General features: G+C 45.8%; 1 protein-coding gene across 1 annotated transcript; it reads left to right on the top strand.

Annotated features, from left to right (window-relative positions):
- Positions 1-17,621: 17,621 nt before the first annotated feature.
- LOC112628406 lies at positions 17,622-20,495 on the top strand. Its single transcript, XM_025391144.1, is given in 3 exon segments — positions 17,622-17,651; positions 19,882-20,226; positions 20,229-20,495. Coding segments are annotated over 3 exon segments (642 nt in total).
- The last annotated feature ends 4,202 nt before the right edge of the window (positions 20,496-24,697 follow it).

The following is a 24,697-nucleotide window of genomic DNA, read 5'->3' as shown; positions in this document are numbered from 1 at the left end:
TGGGAAGTGGAGGCTGCAGTGAGCCGAGATCGTGCCACTGCACTTCAGCCTGGGTGACAGAGCAAGACTCTGTATCAAAAAGAAAAAAAAAATGCTAGGAGGGTACCGAAGACACTGCTCTGTTAGCATTTCCCCCTGTGAGTTAACAAGCTTGTAAAGCATCCTGTCTGCAGCTAATTATCCAAAGTCCACTTTTTCTTCCTGGGATCTTTTGCAGTTAGATGCAGCTGTGTGACTGAGTTTTAGCCAAGGTAGAGTGGATATGGTTTGTACCATTTCTGGGCCAAGGCTTTTAAGAAGCAGGGGTGTGCCCCTTCCTGCTTCTTCCCTTTCTGCCAGCTTAATGAGGGTGGTAACAAGGCCTTAGGGGATGTGGGAGCCAAAAGGCGGAAGAAGCCTGGGTTTCTGAAAAACCAATGGAATCATATGGAACAGAGCCATCTGCTGATCAGGATCGCTTGCTTCAGATTATGATGTGAATGAAAGTTAAGTTTCTATTATTACAACAGCCTAGTCCATTCTAATATACCATCAATAGATAGAATTTAAGTTACCTAATACTCTATTGTTAGACATTCAGACTGGATAAACTGTATTTTGAGGTGTAGTATCATGTGTTTAGCTCAACTTCCCAGTAGTGGGTGCATCAGATAAAATGCCTTTGGCTGTAAGTAACAGAACACCCAATTGAAACTCATCAACAATAAGGGATTTAGTAGCTAAATGGGAGTCCATTGGTACCGTGGACTACACTGATGCTACAATGATGTGAGGACTCAATTTCTTTCCACCTCTCTTCTCTTTTATACAAATGTTGTTTGCCTCCTAGGGCTAATTTCCTGGTGATTGTAGAAGAGCTGGCTGCAATCAGGCTTACACGCTTCATTGTTCCCATGCAACAGGGAAGTATGTTTCCCACAATCAACCAACAGCAGCTCAAAGCTTTGTGCTGATTGGCTCATCCCTGAACCAAATCCTGTGGACATGTGGGTTCGATTAGCCAATTGTGGCCTTGACCAATCAGGGCTGCCTGCTGGAGCTGAAGTTGGCCTGGTCCCACACAAACTACATGACTGCCAGAAATGATGCCTATTTTTATAAAGGGACAGAGAGACTGGGTTGCCCAGATATAGAGGAAGAAGTCACTTGACTTCAGTTTTTTTCTGAAATAGAAAAAGTTCTTTTGAAGATGCTAAAAAAAAAAAGCGAAGGAATTTCACCCTTACATGGATTAAAATATGTCTCTGGAAAAATTACTTTCTGCAAAAAAGACAAGAGGATTGAAACTGTGAATGAGGTAAATGATTTAAAGCCAAGGACACAGGTTCCATAACCTGGGAGAAACTAAATGACTTGGAAACAAAGTCCAGCTCTTTCAGAAATTTTATATATATATATGTAATATATATTGCATTCTACATACATTATTTTATATATAATAATATATTATAATGTATAATTATATATATTTATATATTTTATATTAATAATATATTTTATATATGTATTATATATCATATATTATATATTTTATATATTGTATATTTATGTAATATGTATATATTTTTTAAGATGGAGTCTTGCTCTGTCACCCAGGCTGGAGTGCGGTGGCATGATCTCAGCTCACTGCAGCCTCTGCCTCCCAGGCTCAAACGATTCTCCTGCCTCAGTCTCCCTAGTAGCTGGGATTACAGGTGCCCACCACCATGCTCGGCTATATTTTTTTTCTATTTTTAGTAGAGAGAGGGTTTCACCATGTTGGCCAGGCTGGTTTCGAACTCCTGGCCTCAAGTGATCCACCCACCTCAGCCTCCCAGAGTGCCAGGATTACAGGTGTGAGCCGCTGTGCCCAGTCAGAAATAATATTTTATAAGAAGCACTTTCACAGTGAGATGGCACGATGGCACAAAGTGGAATAAAAAAAGACAGTGGTATATCCTGATGTCATGTGCAGAATATTTAAGTTCAAATGTGTGTCTCAGACTGTTACCTCCGTGTTATTGAAATACCTTGCACACTTATGTGCATTAAGCCATGAGTCAAGGACACGACCTCTATGCAAAGTTCAAGCTAGATATGCTGATCTTAGCTGTTTCCTGGACATTATACCATGTGCTAGTAGTAAAAGAGAGGTAGTTAAGTGAATGCTTTTCTTCCCATATTACATAACTCTTTACCTTTAAGACAGGAATTAGATTTTATTTGTTGGTTCAGAGAATTGGGCCAATTACTTTAATGCAACATAAATAATTTCTCTCAGCGCAGACACTCTTTGATACACTTAAAACCCCTGCCTGTCAAATCTGCACAAAGAAAAGAAATACGAAGAGATCTGCTATAATTAAGATTAAGCTCAACGGCAAAGCAGGCATTGAATTTAAAATTAATTGGTAATGTCAACCACAAAATGGTCTAATTCACCTTTTCTACTGTTCTATGGAGACAACAAAAGCAAGGGAGCCTGCTCTGCTTGTTTTTCTGTCCTACCCCCTCCCTGGTACAATCCAAATTGTCTTTCTAACACAATCCTCAACATCCAATTCAACTTCTCCTTCCTCCACCGAAACCTCCTGGGCTACTACAGCCCTTATCTCCAGACTTCCTGGCACTCACTGAAAGGGCAGTAAAGAATAAGCATAAAAGCTCAAACAGTGCAGTCAGTCAGACCTGCAGTCAACCCAAATCTCAATCTGCCAGCTATGTGACTGAGAGCAAGTTATTCATCCACTTTAAGCCTCAGTTTCCTCCTCTGAGATAATGCATGCAGAACACCCAGCACAGTGCCTGGCTAGAAGCAGTGAAAGTCAGCTCTTACTCATATTTCTTTTCTTTTTCTTTTCTTTTTTTTTTTTTTTTTTTGAGATGGAGTCTTGCTCTTTCACCCAGGCTGGAGTGCAGTGGCATGATATCAGCTCACTGCAAACTCCACCTCCTGGGTTCAATCTATTCTCCTGTCTCAGCCTCCTGAGTAGCTGGGATTACAGGCATGTGCCATCACATCTGGCTAATTTTTATATTTTTAGTAGAGATGGGGTTTCGCCATGTTGGCCAGGCTGGTCTCGAACTCCTGACCTCAGGTGATCTGCCCACCTTGGCCTCTCAAAGTGCTGGGATTACAGGTGTGAGTCACCACACCTGGCCTGTTATTCATATTTCTATATAGTCTCTCCCCATGCCATTTAGAGTCTCACAACACTGGACAGGTAGTCCAATTGGACAGTGCACAACCCATCCCTCTTGTGCCGAACTAAGGAGAACTAAAAATGCATTTCGAAGTAGAGATGGTTGTGGACCAGGTTAGGCCAGGAAGGCCAATGGCTGCAGGATGAGGGTTGCACCAGGTGAGTCTCTGTTCTAAGATGATAGGCTTGCAATGAATACCCATAAATACAGAATGAAACAACCACAAAACTCCAACCAACTTAGGGGACTAAAAGAAACTCCAGGGCTGCTGCTGTAAGAGAAAGAACTTGAACTTGAATGTCGGCACCAGCGTCCAAAAGTGCACTGCTAGTCAGAACTTTTCGTTTAATGCCTGGTCAAGCAGACATTTGGATTTTGCTGGAATTTATAAATGGGCCAGACTCACATGTGAAATTTTTGTGTCTTAGATTCTGTCTTAGTCCATCTACTACAACGAAATACCATAGATGGGATGGCTTATAAACAACACAAATTTATTTCTCACAGTTCAGGGGCTAGGAAGTCCAAGATCGAGGTGCAGGCACATTTGATATCTGGGGAGTGTCCACTTTCTGTTCACAGATGACTGTCCTCTCGCTGTATCCTTGCATGGCAGAAAGGGTGAGGAGGCTCTGAGGTCTCTTTTATGATGGCACTAATCCCATTTACTAGGGCTTTGCCTCAGGACTTCTTCACCTGCCACAGCCCCACCTCCTGATGCTCTCACCTTGGGGGTTAGGATTTCAACATATAATTTGGGATGATGCAAATATTCAGACTAGCAAATTCCAATTGGTTGGATGGGAGAGGCAACATTTTGTTACGGGAACTTTGGGGTGTCGCTTTTCTGGCCGGAAAACTCTGTGGCAAGTGGTGCCTCTGTGTGAGTTTTGCTCGAGTCTGCTGGGCTCATTCCGCCCATTCAGCCTGGCAGGCTGTGCTCAGCTCATGCTACCAGCCTGGATCCTACGCCTCGAAGGGAGATTGCGAGTCAGGTGTGGAGCAGTGAGGGGTGTGTGAGCAAGTGTGGGGTCCAGCCACTGTGCACAGTCAGATACACTGACTGCTGCCATGGGGCGGGCAGCTTCAGGTGCTGGCACAGGCGTCGGCTCTCTGCAAGGCTGCGGCTGGGCCAGCTGCACCACAAGCAGCTTCCACGGCTGGCACCAGGGAACACGGTGGTGCCCAGAAGCTTGGAGACTCCAGGAACAGCAGAGCCCCAAAGGGGGAGTCACAGCCCTGACTTGGAGAGCTCCCAGGTCTAGGCTCCCCAAAGAGCGGCGGCTCCTCTCTCCTCACTTCTCTCCTCCTTGTCACTCACAACATGGAGAGCAAGGGGCGTATTTCAGCCCTGTCTGTATTACAGCTCTTTTAGCCCCGCCATTTGGCAGGTCCCAGATTCTCATCCTGTGTCCAGGAAGAATGAGGTACATGAGAAAAGTGGAGGGTGAGCAAGACGAAGAGGAGCTTTACTGAACAATAGAACAGCTCACAGTAGACCTGGAGTGAGCAGCTCCTTTCCATAGCCAGGGTGTCCCGATGAGTGTTCAGCTCTCAGCAGAGAGGGTAAGAGGATAGGTTCTCTCTTCTGGGCAGGTCGTCCCAACGAGTGCTCAGCGTTCCGTAGAGAAGGTAGCTCCTCTCTGCAGCTGGTTGACCCATTGTCTCTTCAGCTCTCAGCAGAAAGGGTAGCTCCTCTCTGCGGGTAGGTCTCCTGATAAGTGTCCAGCTGTCAGCAGAGAGGGTAGTTCCTCTTTGCAGCTGGTCGGCCTGTCATCTCCCCATCATCTTTCTGTCTTCTGCTGGAGTCTGGCTGAATCTGAGGCTTGCATGGGCCTTACAGGGGAGGAAGTGTGTGCTGATTGGTCCATGGGCGGCCATGGGCGGGCCCAGGGAAAAGCACCATAAGCTCCCCCGGCAGTCTGTGGGAACTGGTGGCAGAGCCCCCAGGCTTCAGGCCCTCCCCAGTTTGAAGGTGGGGCTTCACTCACTGGGGATGAGCCCCCTTCTGCCCAGGAGTCTGTCTGCCTTCTACCACTATTCATGGCGCCCATGCTGTTCTGCCAGGGGGCGCCTGCAGGCCAGTGCCGGACTGTCCTCAGCCCCCCTCAGCCTCCCTCCAGTGCTTGGTGGTACCCAAAGTCCGGAGGGGGCCCAGGTGCCAAGGGGCTGGCGTGTCAGGCATGTCAGCACTGCCCCCAGTGTGTACACACTCATCTGGGCTGTGACAGCCCGGGGCTTGGCCTCGACTTTGCTCTGAGATCAGAGCGGGCACCAACAGTGGGAAGAAGGCAGGCAGCGCAAGCAGGCATTTCTGAGGGGGGGTGAGATGGTGGGGAGCAGGGGGGCTTCCTGGGCCCCCAAGAGTGCACAGATGCCTGAGTCTGCAGCGACGGCAGGGTGCCTGCAGAGTGCACCCGGGGAGCTTCCACTCCATCAACTCGGAAGGGGTGGGGCTCCTGCTTGTCCCCCGGCTCCCACTGGGTCTGTGGAGTGTGGAGTCCCAGCCACGCCTCCTTGCAGCCAGGGGCATCCAGGTCCTCACTGGGCCACTCTCTGCCTGCTCCTCCATGCCCAACCGCACCACTCCCCCACCAGTGGGCAGCTCAGCCAGCTCCATCATAGTGGCCCCTAGGGCGGTGGGCTCCCAGGGGCAGGCTCTGAGGACTGTCCACTTCCTCCTTGTGCCCTCCTTGCAGTGGCCGCGAGCGAGAGCAGCGACACGGGGCCAGGGTCAGGAGCGGTAGAGGCTCTGGGCCTGGAAGTGGGTCTCACCTAGCCACGCCAGGGTGGGCACTATGCAGTTGGCTGCCTCAGGGACGTGGGGCACAGGGGTCCCACTGCTGCCACTGCCGTTCCTGCCGTCACTGCCTGCGTCCCTGTTGCCACGGCCGACGGGATGGCAGCAGATGCTCCAGATGGCCCGCTACTGCCATCAATTTAACATTTTTAAGAGAACAACGTATTTTCAATCACCTAAAAAAATGAATCAATAGTCTGGGCATGGTGGGTAATGCCTGTAATCCTAGCACTTTAGGAGGCCAAGGTGGGAGGATCTTTGAGCTCAGAAGTTTGAGACCAGCCTGGGTAACATAGTGATATCCCGTCTTTACAAAAAAAATCAAAAAATTAGCTGGGATGTAGTGGTACACCTGTAGTTCCAGCTACTCAGAGGCTGAGGCAGGAGAACGGTTTGAGCCCAGGAGGTCGAAGCTGCAGTGAACCATCATTGAACCACTGCCCTCCAGCCTGGGTGACAGAGCGAGACCCTGTCTCAAAATAAATAAGTAAATAAATAGGCCATTTACAAAGGATTTTTATAAATTTGTTAGTTGAAACAAGTCTGTTAAGTCCTGAATTGGGCAACACAAGCTAACCAGCACTTGTACTTGGAGTGACAGAAGTTTCTTTCTTTCTCAAATATAAATATTCATTCGTTGCTTTTTCATGGCCGGTGGTAAGAGCCTGGACCACAGAATAATGTAAATTAGCATCAGAGCTCTGGCTCTGTTCCCTGCAAGGCATAGGGTCTAGAGTAAGTTACATGTGCTCTCCAAGTATCCATTTCCTTATCTATGAAATGGGGTAATAATTCTCCCTATCTAATATGAGATTTGGCCCCACCCAAATCTCATCTTGAGTTGTAGCTCCCATAATTCCCACATCGTGGGAGGGACCCGGTGGGAGGTAATTGAATCATGGGTTCGGGTGTTTCCCGTTCTTGTGACAGTGAATAAGTCTCATGAGATTTCTTGGTTTTATAAAGGGGAGGTCTCCTACACAAGATCTTTTGCCTACCGCCATGCTCTTCCTTTGTCTTCCACCATGACTTTGAGGCCTCCCCAGCCATGTGGAACTGTGAGCTAGTTAAAGCTCTCTCCTTTATAAATTACCCAGTAATATGTCTTTATTAGCAGCATGAGAACAGACTAATACACCACCTCACATGCTTGCTATGAGGATTAAATGAGCTAAACCATGCAAATAACTCAGCCTAATATCTGGCACATAATAAATACTCAATAAATGCAAGCAGTTATGATAATAACTATTCCACAATTTAGGTTTCTTGCTACCTTTCTTTAGCATTGTCTTTAAATGCTCTGACTAAAGTGTTCAATCACAAACTTTACATGGAACTTGGAGATAGTACTTTGCTGTTTTGAGGAATTGACATTTTTTTAACCAATGAATTTTCTGAATAGTGTTCTGTGGGTATTAAGAATGATAGGATGAGGACAGGCGTGGTGGCTTACGCTTGTAATCCTAGCACTTTGGGAGGCTGAGGCAGGAGGATGGTTTGAGCCCAGGAGTTCAAGATCAGCCTGGGCAACACAGTGAGATCCTGTGTCAAAAAAAAAAAAAAAGAATGGTAAGGATGAAAGTTGTCACCAAAGGTTTGTGTAGGAGATGACGAAACTAGACCCAAGGTGAGAGGGGTTGATATAACTTACAATTACTTACCTGAGAAATCAACTCTTCTTCCAAATTGAGTTGTTTTCCTTCCCTCAGCAAAACATGCTTCAGTTTATTCTCTGGCTTTAGAAAACTTCTATAAATCAAATACCTACCAAATCATCTATGCCCTTGAACTGAATCTAGGAAACTCTGAGAGACGATATTTATGCACTATATTACGGCAAGAATGGGCTAAACAACGTAATTCTCCTTGGACAGCTTTGAAGAATAGGGTATCCTTTGTTTGTGTATTCTGAGGTGATGTCATTGTCTCGCTGGTCACTGGGAGGGTGCCAGGAGTTGCGATAGGGATGGCCTGGAGCAGTGATGGATTGTACCTCTCACCTGGACCCTTCATGAACAATAGCCCCTTTGTCAGGCTGTGGACCCAGGCCTTTCTGCTTGTGAAAGGAGGTACAGTCACATGACATGCATGAGATTCTCACATCAGCCTTCCTACAAGAGGGCTGTAACCACAAAAGCCAAAAGCTGTAGCTGGGGCCAGCCTCTGGCAAGGCACTGGGAATGCAAAGGTGATGACCCAGACAGGCATGGCCGCTGGCTTCCTGAAGCTTACATTCTAATGGGAAAGACAGCATGTAAACAACTGGCAAACAGGAATTAATTACAGTTGAAATGAGCGCCATGAAGCACAGAGCAGTGTTGGGTTTTATAATGGGATCTAATGGGGAGGGAGAGGAAGAATTAGGCATGACATTGAAAACACAATTTGAAAAATATCAAAACAAGCACAGAAACATGACGTAGAACACCAGCTGTGTTTCAGTTTTAAAGATAAAGCTGAAGACAGCAGAGAAACATCAGATTTGCCTAGGGTAGGACTGATGTATGTCCCTTGACATACATCATTAGTGGTTGTCTTGCTATCAGATTAGTTTGTCACTTACAAAAAGGTTTTACCTTTATGAAAACTAAAGTGAGCAGAGAATGATGGTGTTGATACATGAATGCTGATAATTAATCTCATGCTCCCTAAGATTGCACTTTTGTGTCCTAGCTTCACCATAAAATTTGATGCTTTATTATAATGAACACATTTTTTTAAACCTCAAGAATGTAAGTTACACAATGCTACAGTTTGAATGTGTCTCCCAGAATTCATGTTTTGGAAACTGAATTCCCAGTGTGACAGTGTTGGGAGGTAGAGGCTAATGGGAAGTGTTTAGGTCATGAATCCATCCTCATGAACAGATGCATGCTCTTAAGAAAGGGCTGGCGGGAGTGGGTTCGCTCTCTTGCGCTCTTGCCCTTCCACTTCTGCCATACAATGACAAGCAAGAAGGCCCTCACCAGCTGCCAGTGCCTTGATCCTGGACTTCTCAGCCTCCAGAACTGTGAGCCAATAAATTTCTGTTTATTATAAATCACCCAATCTCAGGAATTCTGTTATAGCAGCACAAAATGGCTTAAGACAGTGGCATTTCAAACCAGTTGGAGACAGAATAAAATATCCAATACATAGCAATGGATTGATATGCTTCTTGTTTGGGGACAGAGAAAAGTTAGATTGCCCCACTCCACCTCATACCTTACTTAACAATTAATTCCTTATGACCAAAGAGCTGAACATAAAACAAAACTAACAACTTTAAAATATATTTAGCAGAATTTGAAAAAAATATCCTGAGATGGGGAAAATCCCCTAAAGCAAGATCTAAGTCCAGAAAACTTAAACAAAATAACTGACAGTTTATTTACATAAAATGGCAAATTTTGCATCTAAAAAGATACCACGAACAAAATTAAAAACAAAATGGGTATGGTGCAATGGCTTACACCTACAATCCCAGCACTTTGGGAGGCTGCAGTGGACGGATCACCTGAGGTCAGGAGTTCGAGACCAGCCTGACCAACATGGAGACACCCCATCTCTACTAAAAATACAAAGATTAGCCAGGCATGGTGGCAGGCATCTGTAATCCCAGCTACCCGGGAGGTTGAGGCAAAAGAATCATTTGAACCTGGGAGGTGGAGGTTGCAGTGAGCTGAGTTCGTGCCACTGCACTACACCCTGGGCAACAGAGTGAGACTCTGTCTCAAAAAACAAACAAACAAACAAACAAAAATCCAAAATGGCTAGACTGAAAGCAAACCCTTTTGAGTATACCTCACAAGCAGGTATTACCTGCTTGTGAAGATTACCTCCCCAGGTAATCTTTTCTCAGTAGAACTCCTTATCTTTAACACTCAGACCTCATAAAATATACATATCTCTCCAATACAATATTTTTTGAACGAATGTTTATATAGAACATTTTATTTGCACATTCCCCAAACTCAAGATAACATTTTTAAACAAAGTAGGATGTGTGGGAGGGAAAGGGGAAGAATTTTCCAGTTACTTTCCAATTATAATTGGAAGGATGTCAGAATCACATGCAGATGTTTCGAAAAGTGCCAAGTGTCAACAAAGGGATGTGAGTAGGATGTTGATGGCTACACACAAGCAAATGTCTGTTAAAAGTCACATGAACTGTTTAGTGATCAGGAAACAATGTTTTGTGAGGTGGGGTGGCTCACGCCTTTAATCCCAGCATTTAGAGAGGTCAAGGCAGGAGGACTGCTTGAGGCCAGAAGTTTGAGACCAGCCTGGTCAATACAGCAAGATTCTGTCTTTCTACCAAAAATTAGAAACTTAGCCGGGTGTGGTGGCACTCACCTGTAGTCTGAGCTACTCAGCAGGCTGAGGTGGGAGGATTGCTTGAGCTCAGGATTTACAGGCTGCAGTGAACTATGATCATGCCACTGTACTCCAGCCTGGGCATCAGAGTGAGATCCTTTCTCTAAAAAGATTTAAAGGAAGCAATGTTGTATGCATCTTATGTACTAAATAATTTGTTAAATACATTGACATATTCCCGGTGTTTTAGGAAATTGATTGGCAGTGTTATATTGATAGAAAATGGAATCCTTGTTAGTATTTTCATTCAATGTCTGGTGTTTAGGGATGGGTTTCTGATGTAATGGAGACACATTTGTATTCATAAATGGTAATATAGATAGATCAGTATCGAGAAAATACATAAAATGGTTTGTTCAAATCTAAAAGAAAAAGATGAAAAAGAAAAAGATTTAAAATCACTAGGAAATGGGTAAAGAAAGGAAACAGACAATTCACAAGACAAAAAAAATATGAAATTGTGAAATTAGCCAATAAATATGAACAGTACTCAACCTCAGTGTAAGCAAAAAATACATTAAGTATATTCACTTGATCTTAGCCAAAAGGCGCAGAAATGATATATTAAGTATATTCAAATAATGAATTACCCTTTTAAAATTCATCACACTTACAGAAGAGAAAAAGTTTGATAATATTGAGTTGTTGAAGATTTCGGAAATCAGGCACTTTTACGTTTCTAGTGTTTGTGAACATTGATGAAGGCATTTTTCAAGGCAAATTCCTAGTATCTATTAAAAACTGCAATGCATACATACTTTAACAACTTATTTCTAGAAACCTATCATTCTGAAATACATATATTCACAAAGATATGTGCATCTATGTGAATACATACTGCAGCATTATTTATAATATCAAAACATGTTGAAAAAATCCAAAATGTACACCAAGAATTTAAATACATTATGGTATGAAACACCATGCTATTGTTAGAGAGAGTCGGGTAGACTTATACATACTGAGATGAAAGGTCTCCAAAGCATATTAAGTGAACAGAGCAAGTTGCAGAAAAATACATACAAAATTAGATATTTATGTGTATGCCTGTAGAGATATGTCAGCAAATACATAGGAAAGGAGACTGAAAGGATCCACACTGAACTGTCTAGAACAGTTGCTTCTGGGAGAGAAGTAGTTGTTGGAGGAGGTGCTGGACAATGGTATTCTCTATTACCAAACATCCAGTTTCTTGCCTTGCAGTGCCCCTCTCTGCAGGAGGATATTTTCCCACACTGTTGACCTCAGGAATGACCATATTACTTGCTTTGGCCAATAGTTGATGTTGGTCATTTTTGTGCAAAGTTTTAGAAGTCAGGGCACCATTTGCCTTGTCTTTTTCCTTCTGCCATGAGATTGGTGATATTCCAGATAAAGGTTAGGTTCTTCTATCAGTTTTGGTTCTGGAGTCAAGATGATAAAAAGCAGAGCTGTAGTGGACTCATGAAAAACATGCATGGCTGAGCATGGTGGCTCAGGCCTGTAATCCCAGCACTGTGGGAGGCCAAGGTGGGAGGATCACTTGAAGTCAGGAGTTTGAGACCAGTCTGGCCAACATGGTGAAACCCTGTCTCTACTAAAACTATAAAAATTAGCTGGGTATGGTGGCACGTGCCTGTAACCCCAGCTACTTGTAAGGCTGATGTGGGAGGATCGCTTGAACCCAGGAGGCAGAGGTTGCAGTGAGCTGAGATTGTGCCACTGCACTCCAGCCTGGGCAACAGAACAAGACTCCGTTTCAAATAAAAAATAAAAAATTAATCAAGGCTGGGTGCAGTGGCTAATGCCTGTAATCCTAGCACTTTGGGAGGCAGATGTAGGCAGGTCACCTGAGGTCAGGAGTTAGAGACCAGCCTAGCCAACATGGTGAACCCTGTCTCTACTAAAATACAAAAATTAGCTGGGCGTAGTGGTGCGCACCTGTAATCCCAGATACTTGGGAGGCTGAGGCAGGAGAATCGCTTGAACCCAGGAGGCAGAGTTTGCAGTGAGCCAAGATTGCTCCACGGCACTCCATCTTGGGCGAAATAGTCAGACTCCGTCTCAAGAAAAAATTAAATAAATAAATAATTTTTAAAAAGAAAAATAAAAATAGAAAAAAATGTAGTGTGAACAAGAAGAAAACCTCACACCTGTAATCCCAGCACTTTGGGAGGCTGAGGTAGGAGGATTGCTTAAGGCCAGAAGTTGAAGACCAGCCTGGGCAACATAGGAAAAATAAATAAATAAATGAGTAAAGCCACTGAGGTTTGGGGACATTTGTTACTGTAGTATAACATGGCCTACTGTGACTGGTACCAATAAAGGAAAACTTCCACAGGTTTTCTTCCGTATTTTTTTATTGTATGGACATTTTTGGATACACATATACTTATGTATTACTTATAAACTAATTTTTAAAAATTGACATCTCAGGCCGGGCACAGTGGCTCATGCCTGTAATCCCAGCACTTTGGGAGGCCAAGGTGGGTGGATCACGAGGTCAGGAGTTCGAGACCAGCCTTACCAACATGGTGAAACCCCGTCTCTATTAAAAATACAAAAACTAGCTGGGCATGGTGGGATATGCCTATAATCTCAGCTACTCAGGAGGCTGAGGCAGAACTGCTTGAACCTGGGAGGCAGGGGTTGCAGTGAGCTGAGATTGTGCCACTGCACTCCAGTCTGGACGACAGAGCTAGATTCTGTCTCAAAAAAAAAAAAAAAAAAAAAAAAAAAAAAGGAAGAAATGACATCTCAGCAAAATTACAAATGCCCTTCAGGATTGTTGACGATTAGAAACTGCAAAAGCAAAATCCTGGAATTCCAAGGGCAACTTTGAAGTGCCTGCCTGAAACATGACTGCACGCCAACGCACTATGTAGACCTGTGAGGAGGTAAGAGGTGTGTTGTTAAGCCAGGTACCAAGAAATATAGTGGCTAACTAGACAGGTGAGAATTCTTCTTGTGTATATTAGAGGAAGGACATTCGGGCAGTCAGCATTCCACCTTCTAACCATAGTGCTGAAGCGCATCTCAGTAAATGGTGGGATCATAGTGTTTGCTTTTGTAGGCATTATGAGATGTTGTTCTTCAGTAATAGGGGTTAAGTTGCAATGATTGCTGAGTCATTGTTGTCTGAATGTGCCCACCTCTTCAAATGCGTCCGTCTCTTCAAATGTGTCCTCAACACAAAGAATTTGAGAACCCCTGGCTTAGGAAGTAGGGCAGGTAATTATGCGTAGACTCTTCTTTCCTGGTGGCTGCTGCCCCTCGCCCAAATCTAAATGCTCAGCACTTACTCCTTGATGGAGCACCTGTTCCATGGGGGCCAGGCCTATGCAAACCTACCCCCAAAAGTCCAAGGAAGCTGAGAGGCCAAAGAAAGAAGCTGACATATCCAGTTCCTCAGAAATATGTACTTAATAGGGACTTACAAACAGAAGTCATGTCTGTGTCTCAGGCAGCGGTGAGGCAAGATGGTGGATCCTGTACCATTATTCTCATGCCGAGGGCTTATATGCTATTGGGAAAGGGTATATGTGATTCAGAATGGATGTGTAGAACAATTGAAGTCCTATAACATTAAGGTTGTTTTGACCTCAGGGCAGGATTTACAGTAAGTACCTACTCTCACGCAAGGAACATCAAATAAACTGGAAATCTTAGAGGACTTCCTAGAATAAGGGTTAATCAGAAGTTAAAGTGATGGATTAGCATCCAAGATGGAGTTGCTTTGGCCTCCACAGCACCTCCTCTTTGTCAGGCACTGGAATTGCCATTAGCAATACAGACGCAATTCTTGCTCTCAAATGCATAGCCTAGTAGAGGAGACAGATCAGTAATATATACATAAAGTTGCAGATAACAGTAATAGCAGTAGTAACCCTTTCTGAAAGGGGTAGTAGTTTTCAAGCATTTATAGTTTACACACACAAACCAACTCAGCAAGCCCAGTATAATTTCCCTACTTTTATAGATGAGGACATTCCTTAGGTTCTGACAAACCATAGGTGGAGGCTCAGTCTCAAGTTCTTCTCGTCTATACTAACTGACTTCCTGTGCAAAAGGATGAGTAAATAATAGCATCAGAGTGAAACAAAAGGCTGTGAGGCGCAGAAGAGGAAAGCCTTGAATCAAAACTTTAGCCTTCAGAGCAGGATGCAACAATCTAGCTTTTTGTTTACTTTGTTCCAGTGGTTAAAGCAGACCTCGGCGAGTGGAGCGGCCTGGAAATCTGACTTTGGTTAGCTATGGTTAGAATTCCTTCTATTTCTGCCTGCATGCCCGCCCCCTTCTAGTACTGGAAGTAAACATCTTACTTGCTAGAGGGATGGGGTTAGGGAGAAGGGAAGTCCTCACAATAGGTCTGCTGTTGTGTAAAGAATTCTACAAGATGCAGATTTAGACCAAGGCAGTGGGGGCAGTGGGGGAAGGGGTGGTGTCAAGGTCCTACCCATCAAGTCCCTTCTGTGGCTGAGGCTCGGAATTGATCACATATATTTGTCATCAGCTGAGTGATCTGTTTAACATTTTTCCTGGTTAGGCTCTCCGCACAGAGAAATATCCTGGGAGATCAAGTTCAGTCAGGTCTGTTCTCTGTTACTTAATGGAGTTTAACCTGAACAAGGGTTTAGCAGGGCTCCCAGTCCCAACACTATTTTCACATGGGCTCATTTTCCCACTTAGCAGGGTGAGTGAGAACAGTGAGTGAAGGTTTCACCGAAAGAAACCAAAAATCCAAGCAAGAGGCCTTGGTGGTGGTCTTCTGTTCTGGGCTCTGCTTTGGGGCTGAGGTCTCAGCCTTTGCACCACAGGATCCACAGGACCCCATGGACACTCAACAGAGCCAGTGGCTTGTTAGCCAGGGAAGAGAAATTCTAGACAACCTACTGAGAGGTGGCAACGTGCTAGCAGCCCTCGCTCTTGGCGCCTCCTTGGCCTTGGCATCCACTCTGGCAGCGCTTGAGGAGCCCTTCAGCCTGCCACTGCACTGTGGGAGCCCATCTCTGGGTTGGCAGAGGCCGGAGCCACCTCCCTCTGCTTGCAGGGAGGTGTGGAGGGACAGGCGCGGGTGGGAACCGAGGCTGCGTGTGGTGCTCGCGGGCCAGCGTGAGTTCCAGCGGGCGCGGTCTCCGCAGGCCCTGCACTCGGAGCTGCCAGCTGGCGCTGCCGGCCCAGGGCAGTGAGGGGCTTAGCACCTGGACCACCAGCTGCGGAGGTAGCGCCGGGTCCCCCAGCACTGCCGGCGCTGAGCTCAAATTCTCGCCTGGCCTCAGCTGCCTCACCGAGGGTCAGGGCACAGGACCTGCAGCCTGCCATGCCCAAGCCCTCCCTCCCCCATAGGCTCCCACACGACCCAAGCCTCCCTGATGGGTGCCGCCCCCTGCTCCCTGGTGCCCGGTCCCATCGACCGCCCAAGGGCTGAGGAGTGCAGGCGTGGCTTGGGACTGGCAGACAGCTCTGCTTGCAGCCCCCGTGCGGGGGAGGCCAGCTGGGCTCCTGAGTCTGGTGGGGACTTGCGGAACTTTTATGTCTAGCTAAGGGATCATAAATGCACCAATCAGCACTCTGTGTCTAGCTCAGGGTTTGTAAATACACCAACTGATACTCTGTATCTAACTAACCTAGTGGGGACTTGGAGCACTTTTCTGTCTAGCACTCTGTGTCTAGCTCAAGGATTGTAAACACACCAATCAGCACTCTGTGTGTAGCTCAGGGTTTGTAAATACACCAATCAGTACACTGTGTCTGGCTCAAGGTTCGTAAATACACCAATTGGTACTCTGTATCTAGCTAACCCAGTGGGGACTTCCAGAACTTTTCTGTCTAGCACTGTGTCTAGCTGAATGATTGTAAACACACCAATCAGCACTCTGTCAAAACGGACCAATCAGCTCTCTGTAAAATAGACCAATCAGCTCTCTGTGAAATGGACCAATCAGCAGGATGTGGGTGGGGTCAGATAAGGGAATAAAAGCAGGTTGCCCGCGTGAGTGTGTCTGCACCCTGTGGAAGCTTTGTTGTTTTGCTGTTGTGGTAAATCTTGCTGCTGCTCACTCTTGAGTCCATGCTGCCTTTATGGGCTGTAACACTTACTGGGAGGGTCTGCAACTTCGCTCCTGAAGCCAGCGAGACCATGAACCCACCGGGAAGAAGGAACAAACTCCGGATACACCATCTTTAAAAACTGTAACACTCAGCGTGAGGGTCCACGGCTTCAATCTTGAAGTCAGCCACACCAAGAACCCACCAATTTCGGACACACTATGGAGTGGTGAGCGGCTCAGCTCTGCATTGTGAATGGAAGTCAGAGGAAAAAGAGATTTATAAGAGTCTTTTAACAAGTGGCCCAGCTGACTACAATGGTAAAGACAGAGAGAGGTTGAATGTGGTGACTCATGTCTATAATCCCAGCACTTTGGGAGGCCAAGGCAGGAGAATCACTTGAGTGATTCTAGGGGTTCTAGGTGTTCAAGACCAACCTAGGCAACATAGTGAGACCTTGTATCTACAAAAACCAAAATCGTCAGAGGCGGTTGAACCAGAGCAATTCCATCTTGAATAGGAGTTGTGTGAAATAAGGCGGAGACCTCCTGGGCTTCGTTCCCAGACAGTTAAACATTGTAAATCACAGGATGGGATAGCGGTAGGAACAATATACAGGTCACAAAGACCTTGCTGATAAAACAGTTTGCAGTAAAGAAGCCAGCGAAAACCCACCAAAACCAAGATGGTAATGAGAGTGACCTCTGGTGGTTTTTACTGCTACACTCCCACCAGTGCCATGACAGTGTACAAATGCCATGGCAACATCAGGAATTTACCCTATATGGTGTAAAAAGGAGAGGCATGAATAATCCATCCATTGTTTCGCATATAATCAAGAAATAACCATAAAAACAGGCAACCCCAGCTCTCGGGGCTTTTCTGCCTATGGAGTAGCCATTCTTTTACTCATTTAGTAAACTGGCTTTCACTTTCCTCTGTGGATTTGCCTTGAATTCTTTCTTGTACGAGATCCAGGAACCCTCTCTTGGGGTCTGGATTGGGGCCCCTTTCCAATACAAAATCAGCTGGGCATGGTTGTGCATGCCTGTTGTCCCAGCTACTTGGGAGGCTGAGGTGGGAGAATCGATTGACCCCAGGAGGCTGAGGCTGCAGTGAGCTGAGATTGCACTATTACACTCCAGCCTGGGTGACACAGTGAAATCTTGTCTCAAAAAAACAAACCAAAAACAGAAAGAGATGGGAAAAAAACGGGTGGAAGAAGCAGTTACCTTGTGCCTGGGAAACAAACATGGAATGTTTTGTGGAATGTGAGAAAACTGTACGAACATTTCAATGGAGCAAGAGGTGGTGAAGATTTCTTTTTCTTTTTCTTTTTTTTTTTTTTTTGAGACAGAGGCTTGCTCTGTCGCCCAGGCTGGAGTGTAGTGGCATCATCTTGGCTCACTGCAACCTCTGCCTCCCGGGTTCAAGTGATTCTCCTGCCTCAGCCTCCCAAGTAGCTGGGACTACAGGGGCCCAACCACCATGCCCGGCTAATTTTTTGTGTTTTTACTAGAGATGGGGTTTCACCATGTTGGCCAGGATGGTCTCGATCTCTTGACCTCATGAGCCACCCGCCTCAGCCTCCCAAAGTGCTGGGATTACAGGCGTGAGCCACCGCACCCGGCCTGTCGGTTTCTTTAGAGCCGTGATTCAATGACATGTAGCGTCAAGTTTGTGTGAGTGTCACATTTTCTTTGAATAGTGTTAAAAATGACTCTAAACTTTTGAATCATCAAGGGTCAGAAGAGGCCACTTAACTTTTTCCATTATACTCAGCTGCTCTTCTTAGGGGACACTTTGTGCTCTTGTGAAGTGAGCAATTGAAGTTCCAAAGGCCAGTGTGGTATGCCCTGTTTCTGACCTCTTAACCTGTAGGTGTCTTGAGGAAGAAAGTGGCTTAAAAAAAATCTTTGTTTCCTCTGTGCCTGGAAGGGCCAGGAGGGGGTTGAGGGCAGGCAATGCCAGGTGGCACTCACTCTCAGGATTGTGCAAATGAGTTTCTCCTTAAACTTTGTCCGTTCAATGCCTCATTGGCCCCAGCCTAATCCTGGCCCTGGGGTCAAGCACAGTGCAGAGAGGACAATAGGAGCTCCTTGGCCAGGCACAGTGGCTCACGTCTGTAATCCCAGCACTTTGGGAGGCCTTGGCAGGTGGATTGCTTGAGGTCAGGAGTTCAAGCTCAACCTGGCTAACATGGTGAAACCCTGTCTCAAGAAAAAAAAAAAAAAAGAAAAAAAGAGAAGAAAAGTAAAGGAGCTCCTTTGTTGAATGAATAAGGGCATAAGCAAATAAAGTGTACAGGGAAGGACACACACAGTGGAAAACTCTAGATACTGAGCGTTTTCACAGCCTTTGTCCAGCCTGTGTTACGAAAGGTTCATGTTGAGGTAGATTAACTGGGCCTCCATATCATCTTAGCTCAGGCTGCTGTAACAGGGTAACATACGGTGGCTCAGACAACAGGCATTTCTCTCTGAAGATTCTGGAGGCTAGGAAGTCCAAGATCAAGATGTTGGCAGATTCAGCTCCTGGGGAAGGCTCTCTTCCTGCTTTATAGATGATTGCCTTCTCACTGTGTTCCTCATATGACAGAGAGAAAGAGAGAGAGAGAGTAGGTGGTCTCTATTCCTTTTCTTATAAGACACTAATCTCATCATGGGAGCCAACCCTCATGACCTCATGTAAACCAAATTACTTCACAAAGGGCCCACCTCCGAATACCATCACACTGGGAGTTAGAACTTCAACAAATGAATTGGGGTGAGGCAAGGCACGAACACTCAGCCCATAATGTAGTGCATTAAAATTACACATTTTGGGTGACTGCTTTGGCACAAAAGTTTGATCACTGTAATAGAATTCTAAAGTGGCCCCCAAGATTCCCTCACCCAGTGTGTATAACCTGTGTAATCCCATCCCTTGAGTGGGTGGGCCTGACCTAATCAGGTGAACTCTTTAAAAGAAGGTGTAGAGGTTAGAGATCAAAGAAGAGAGACTGGAGGCATGAGAGGAATTTTTCTTCAAGGAGCCAGTAGCTACATTGTAAGAGGGCTACAGGATGAGAAAATGGGAGAGGCCTCCAGGAGCTGAGCAGTCCCCAGTAACAGCCAGCAGGAGGTGGTCAACTCAGTCCTACAACCACAAGCAACCAAATTCTTGATGCCAACCTCATGAGACTCTATGCAGAGAACCCAGCCACACCACACCTGCACTTTTGCCTCACTTTCTTGCTGGCTGTCACTGGGGGCTGCTCTGAGCTCTTAGGTGATTACAAATTTGTGTTTCATTAAGCGGCTAGGTTTATAGTAATTTGTTACATAGCATAGAAAGCTTATCTCCTTTCTACAATGGATCAGTCCACCTCTCCTGGGTCCACTGTCTTATTAAAACTAGCTCTCATTTGGTTGTTGATTACATTTTTCCCTCACATTAATATATAACCTCTTCATTTTAATCCATAACCGCCTTCTTTTTTCCTCTACTGTTTCCTTTGGGAATTTACATAGCAATATTGAATCTACTACACACATTGTTATTTGAACACTCACAGAAAACTATTATCTTCCCCCCGCCCTCTACAAAGCATCTCCAGGGCACATATTATTGTGAGGCCTCGATTTTCATCCTTGCAACCAGTGTTCAGAGCTCACAGAGCTTATCATGTTTATTATATAACAATAAGACATAAGCCAAAACAACTTGCTGCTGGGCTTTTAAACATAGCAACAGCAGAAATCTTTTCTGGGCTTGAGGAAGAGCCACTTCAAATGTCTACTAATTTCAGCAATTTTCTGGTCTATGGAATGAAAAGTCTAAAACTGGCTCTGAAGGTATTTAAGTACACTCACAGAAAGCCCTCTCCTCCACCATCAGACACCATGACGCAAGGGGGCAGGTGGGGAGGAAAGCGGCACGCTCCCTGGTTGTTGGGATTCACAAGCTGCCTTTCAAAGGACTATTGCCTGGGTGGCGAATGCTGTTGGAGGAGGAAAGCGAAAGGCATGAAACGGGGACCCTTCAAAGTGGCCACCATGGTAATGTCACTCAGTGGCACAGGGCTTGTTCCTCCCTTTTGTTCTCTTTTCTAGTAGGAGGACCATCAGCAGTTGTATTCAAATGAAGAGCTCATTTAGTTGTAAGCACTAAAAACCCAATCTGGTTTAAGCACAGCAGGTTTCTTGGCTGATGTAGTGGATTGAGCCAAGGCTGTGTTGTTTCCCTTGACCTCCCTGTTTGGTTTCATTCTCAGGCAGCCACTCCCCACACAATGCCCTTCGCTTTCCCACTCCCAACCCAAATCTCTGGCCTCACCCCATGGAAAAAGGGTGCCTCTTTCCTCCATTCCAGCCATGAATGCTGGGCTGACCATTTGAGCTTTGGTCACATGTCCTCCCCTTAAATCAGTGCAATGGCCAGGGAGATGGAACCCACTGTTTGGCCAGCACAGGGCATGTGTGTCTACTTCTAGAGCAGGAAGATGAGGCCACAAGGATTGAACGTGGGGGAAGGCTGGGTCCCCAGAGGAAAACCGGGGTGCCATTACCATTGGAGGGTGGAGTGGCCACTGGGTGAACCACGGATGGCCTCCAGCAGTGGGACCTATGCCAGTACCAGATAGAGCTGGGAAGACTTGAAGACCAGAGAGTCCATGGGGAGCAGAGGCTTCTCCCCAACTCTGTGCTTCTGCTGAGTCACCCAGCATCCTACACGTTCATCTGTGTGTGTGCACCTCTCAGCCAGGTTGTCTGCCTGGAAGTAGAGTCAACGTGGAGGTGCATAGCACAGTGTTTCTCTGCCTCAGGCCCTGTAATTTCCTCTCTTGGCCCACAAGAGGTAGGAATTTCTGTGCCCCTGTCCGTGTGTTCCTCTGAGAGTGGACTGCCTCTTCTCCCTTCACAAAAATCTGAGGGCTGTAGAAGACTTCACATGGGGGGCCTGGCCTGCTGTGGGTGGGAGTCTGCCTGCAGTAGGAAGTGGGAAGCTGGAGTAACCTTGGGTCCCAGGCCTTTGGAAGCCCACATTGTCCCGAGAGCTGTTGCTTCTCTCCATGGGCTCGTGGGGTTATTCCGTCTCCACTCGTGTCCTATTGGATCTGCCACCCAGCAGGACCTCTCCGTATCTACTTCCTATGGGTTCTCCCCAGAGCATCTTTCAGGGGTGCCATGACTCCTGCTTTCTGGATTGAGGCAGTAGGAAGGGCTCTCTCCTGCTTCTAATTGAACACTGGCCTATGCCAGACTGACCAATTACTCCCTGATCATTCAAAGTGTCTCCTCCCCTTGGGCAGGTTCCATTTCTGCTTAGCCAGAGAGATTTCCCTATTCCATCAACGAGTTAAACCCTCTTTGATGGGGAAGGCAGAAGATTTTCCCTATGTGGGATACATACTTGGAAACTTGGCTCTTAGCAGTTGGATGAGCTATATGCAAAAGTAAAGTGCCAATTAGTTTTGCTGAATTTTATTAATATTGGGGGTCCATTATAAAACCACCCATTAGGTCTATAACAGCCCAACTTAAAATATATCCTAGTGGGGTTATCTATTTGATTCATGATGCTTAAATCAGTAATTTTATACTTAACATAGAGAATGTGATTGAATGATACATTTACGTAGCAAAGTTGTACTTATTAAATATTTACTCAGTGTAAGGTACTGAGCCAAAGAATACAAAGATACCTGACACTCATTTCTTCTCCTCCAAAAGTTTATAATCTACTAGATGGGGCAAATGCATAGCACAAAAATAGCTAAATGTGGTTCTGTGTCAGAATCAGTCTGTTTCTTTAGAAAGACAGTTTATTTGAAGTTCACCTAACTTCAAGCTTGAGCAGTTTTTACTAACACTAACTAGGGTTTGACTCAGGTGTCTGGTATTAAAAAGGGCTACTCAGAAGCTCCAAATACCAGGAAAGGTTCTGGATACTGGGGAGGGGCTATAGAGTTTCAGGGATTCTTTTGCTTCAAAATTAAGTAAGAATTTTTTGACTGCTCTGAAGGAAGCTGTGTGAAACCCAGTGGGAAAACAAATGACTAAATTATTCTTGATCTTTTGGCATTTAACAGAGCAAAATGCAAGTGGAAAGGAAGCAGGAATATCAGATGATTAATGGCACGTTAACGATCTGAAGAACGTGTTGGTCCATAGAGTGTGCAGAGAATCCATTAAAGGGAATGTATTATGTGAAGTCAGAACAGATGGATGTCACATTGAGTCAGCAATGATGAGGGGACAGGTGTTGGACATTGACAGGGTCTGCTACAGTCACCAGAGAGAAGCTGTCTCAAAGACTTGAGCTCCAAGTCTAAACATCTCTGGAAAGGGCCCTGGTTTGGCCTATCTTTCGTCACAGGTCACCCTTGGACCAATCACCTGGGGCCCAAAATAGCTGATGATTCTGTAGTAGCCATAGGAGCTACTGGGGTGGGAACATGTGGGGAAAGTAACTGTGAGGGGTGTGTACTAACTGGGGAGTTAGTCCTAGAAAAAGAGTGTCCAGTATGCCTGACTTTAGCTGGAGACATTTCTGTAGCTCAGCTTTAATTTTCCAGTATTCAGCATTGAGTTACTCTTGTTGCTTCTAAGACTCTGACATGAAGTCCCAGTTCTAAAAAAAAAAAGCCGTGGATGAGACAATAAAATGCCCATCTGGATTGTTGCAACAGGGTATTGTTTTTCACCATGTGCCATATGAGTCTTGCCCCAGTAACTCAGTCCTTCTAGAACTGGACTTCTCAGAGACAGGGGTTCGTATGAATCTGTTCTCATGTTGCTGATAAAGACATACCCGAGACTGGGTAATTTATAAAGAAAAAGAGGTTTAATGAACTCACAGTTCCACATGGCTGAGGAGGCCTCACAATCACAGTGGAAGGTGAAAGGCACATTTTACATGGCGGCAGGCAAGAGAGAATGAGAGCCAAGCAAAAGGGGAAACTCCTTATAAAACCATCAGATCTCATGAGACTTATTCACTACCATAAGAACAGTATGGGGGAAACCATGCCCATGATTCAATCGTCTCCCACCCGGTCCCTCCCACAACACATGAGAGCTACAATCCAAGATAAGATTCAGGTGGGGACACAGCCAAACCATCTCAAGGTCCTTACCCTGAACCTGGGCCTATGACCCAGCTCCACTCTCACTGGTAAACTAACCTGATGCTAACTGCAGAACTTCCCGCTTTCCTGGAATCCCAGCTGCTGTGCTTTTAGCTCCATGTTTGTCTCTTCCTGCTGCAGTTAGCTGAGCCATGATGACTGCCTCACAAAGGCTGCCTGCAAGGCAAGGCTCAGCGTGAAGGCTTTGCATAGACTTGACCCACGGAGTGAAATAGTAAGAGACTGAGAGAGTCAGGTTCCTGGAGGCAGCCAGCACCAAAATTGTCTGGGAGGGCAGGGTGACTCCGAAAGACCGTCTGGGGGAGTTCTCACACGTTCCTGACATCTTCGTTTCTCCATACTTTTGGCACAGGGAATTTGAGCTGGCTGGAGTGGGTGGACGAGGTGGAATAAAAAAAAAAAATGAAGACAGCTTTAGACACCAAAATTACAAAATCTTACTGTGGATTCTATCCTTTCCTGGACATTTGGCTTGTTTAGGAGGATGCTTGAAACCCACACGCACATGCGGATTACACTCAGACCAACACGTTGCCCTCCAGCGCTTTCCAATGCTGGATGTGACCCTTCAGAAACCATCCTGGGGAGGGTCTTTGCCATCTCCTCCCCTCCCCAGAGCACTGTGGGGTAAAGGAGGGATAAGAGTGAAGCTTGGCAGTAAACTGGCAGTGTGTGCCTCTTCTTACTTAGATCATTGAGACCCCCTCAAAGGATGTGAAAAGTTAGCCCAGCATCTGTGAGGCTTGCTGGACTCCAGAAATGACTTCTAAGACCGAGGCTACAGGCTAGGCAGGAAAGCCTTCTCTGCTCTCTAGGGAGTAAAGAAGTCATCAAGACGGCACAGTGGCTCACACCTGTAACCTAAGACTTTGGGAGGCTGAGGCAGGCATATCCCCTGAGCCCAGAAGTTTGAGATCAGCCTGGGCAACATAGTGGGATCCCCGTCTCTACAAAAAATACAAAAATTAGGCCAACGTGGTGGTGCATACCTGTAGTCCCAGCTACTCTGGAGGCTGAGGTGGGAGAATTGCTTGAACCAGGGAGGTGGAGGCTGCAGTGAGCTGCGATTGCTCCACTGAGCCATTGCACTCCAGTCTGGGTGACAAAGCAAGACCTTGTCTCAAAAAAAAAAAAAAAAAAAAAAGGAGTGATCAAAACATCTGGTTTTTAAAACTGCAGGGAGATGAGGAGACAAT

The sequence above is a fragment of the Theropithecus gelada genome, chromosome 7b (genome assembly GCF_003255815.1).
Source record: "Theropithecus gelada isolate Dixy chromosome 7b, Tgel_1.0, whole genome shotgun sequence".
NCBI lineage: Eukaryota > Metazoa > Chordata > Mammalia > Primates > Cercopithecidae > Theropithecus > Theropithecus gelada.
The sequence above is the reverse complement of the archived record's forward strand: the minus strand, read 5'-3'. Positions and strand labels throughout refer to the sequence as shown.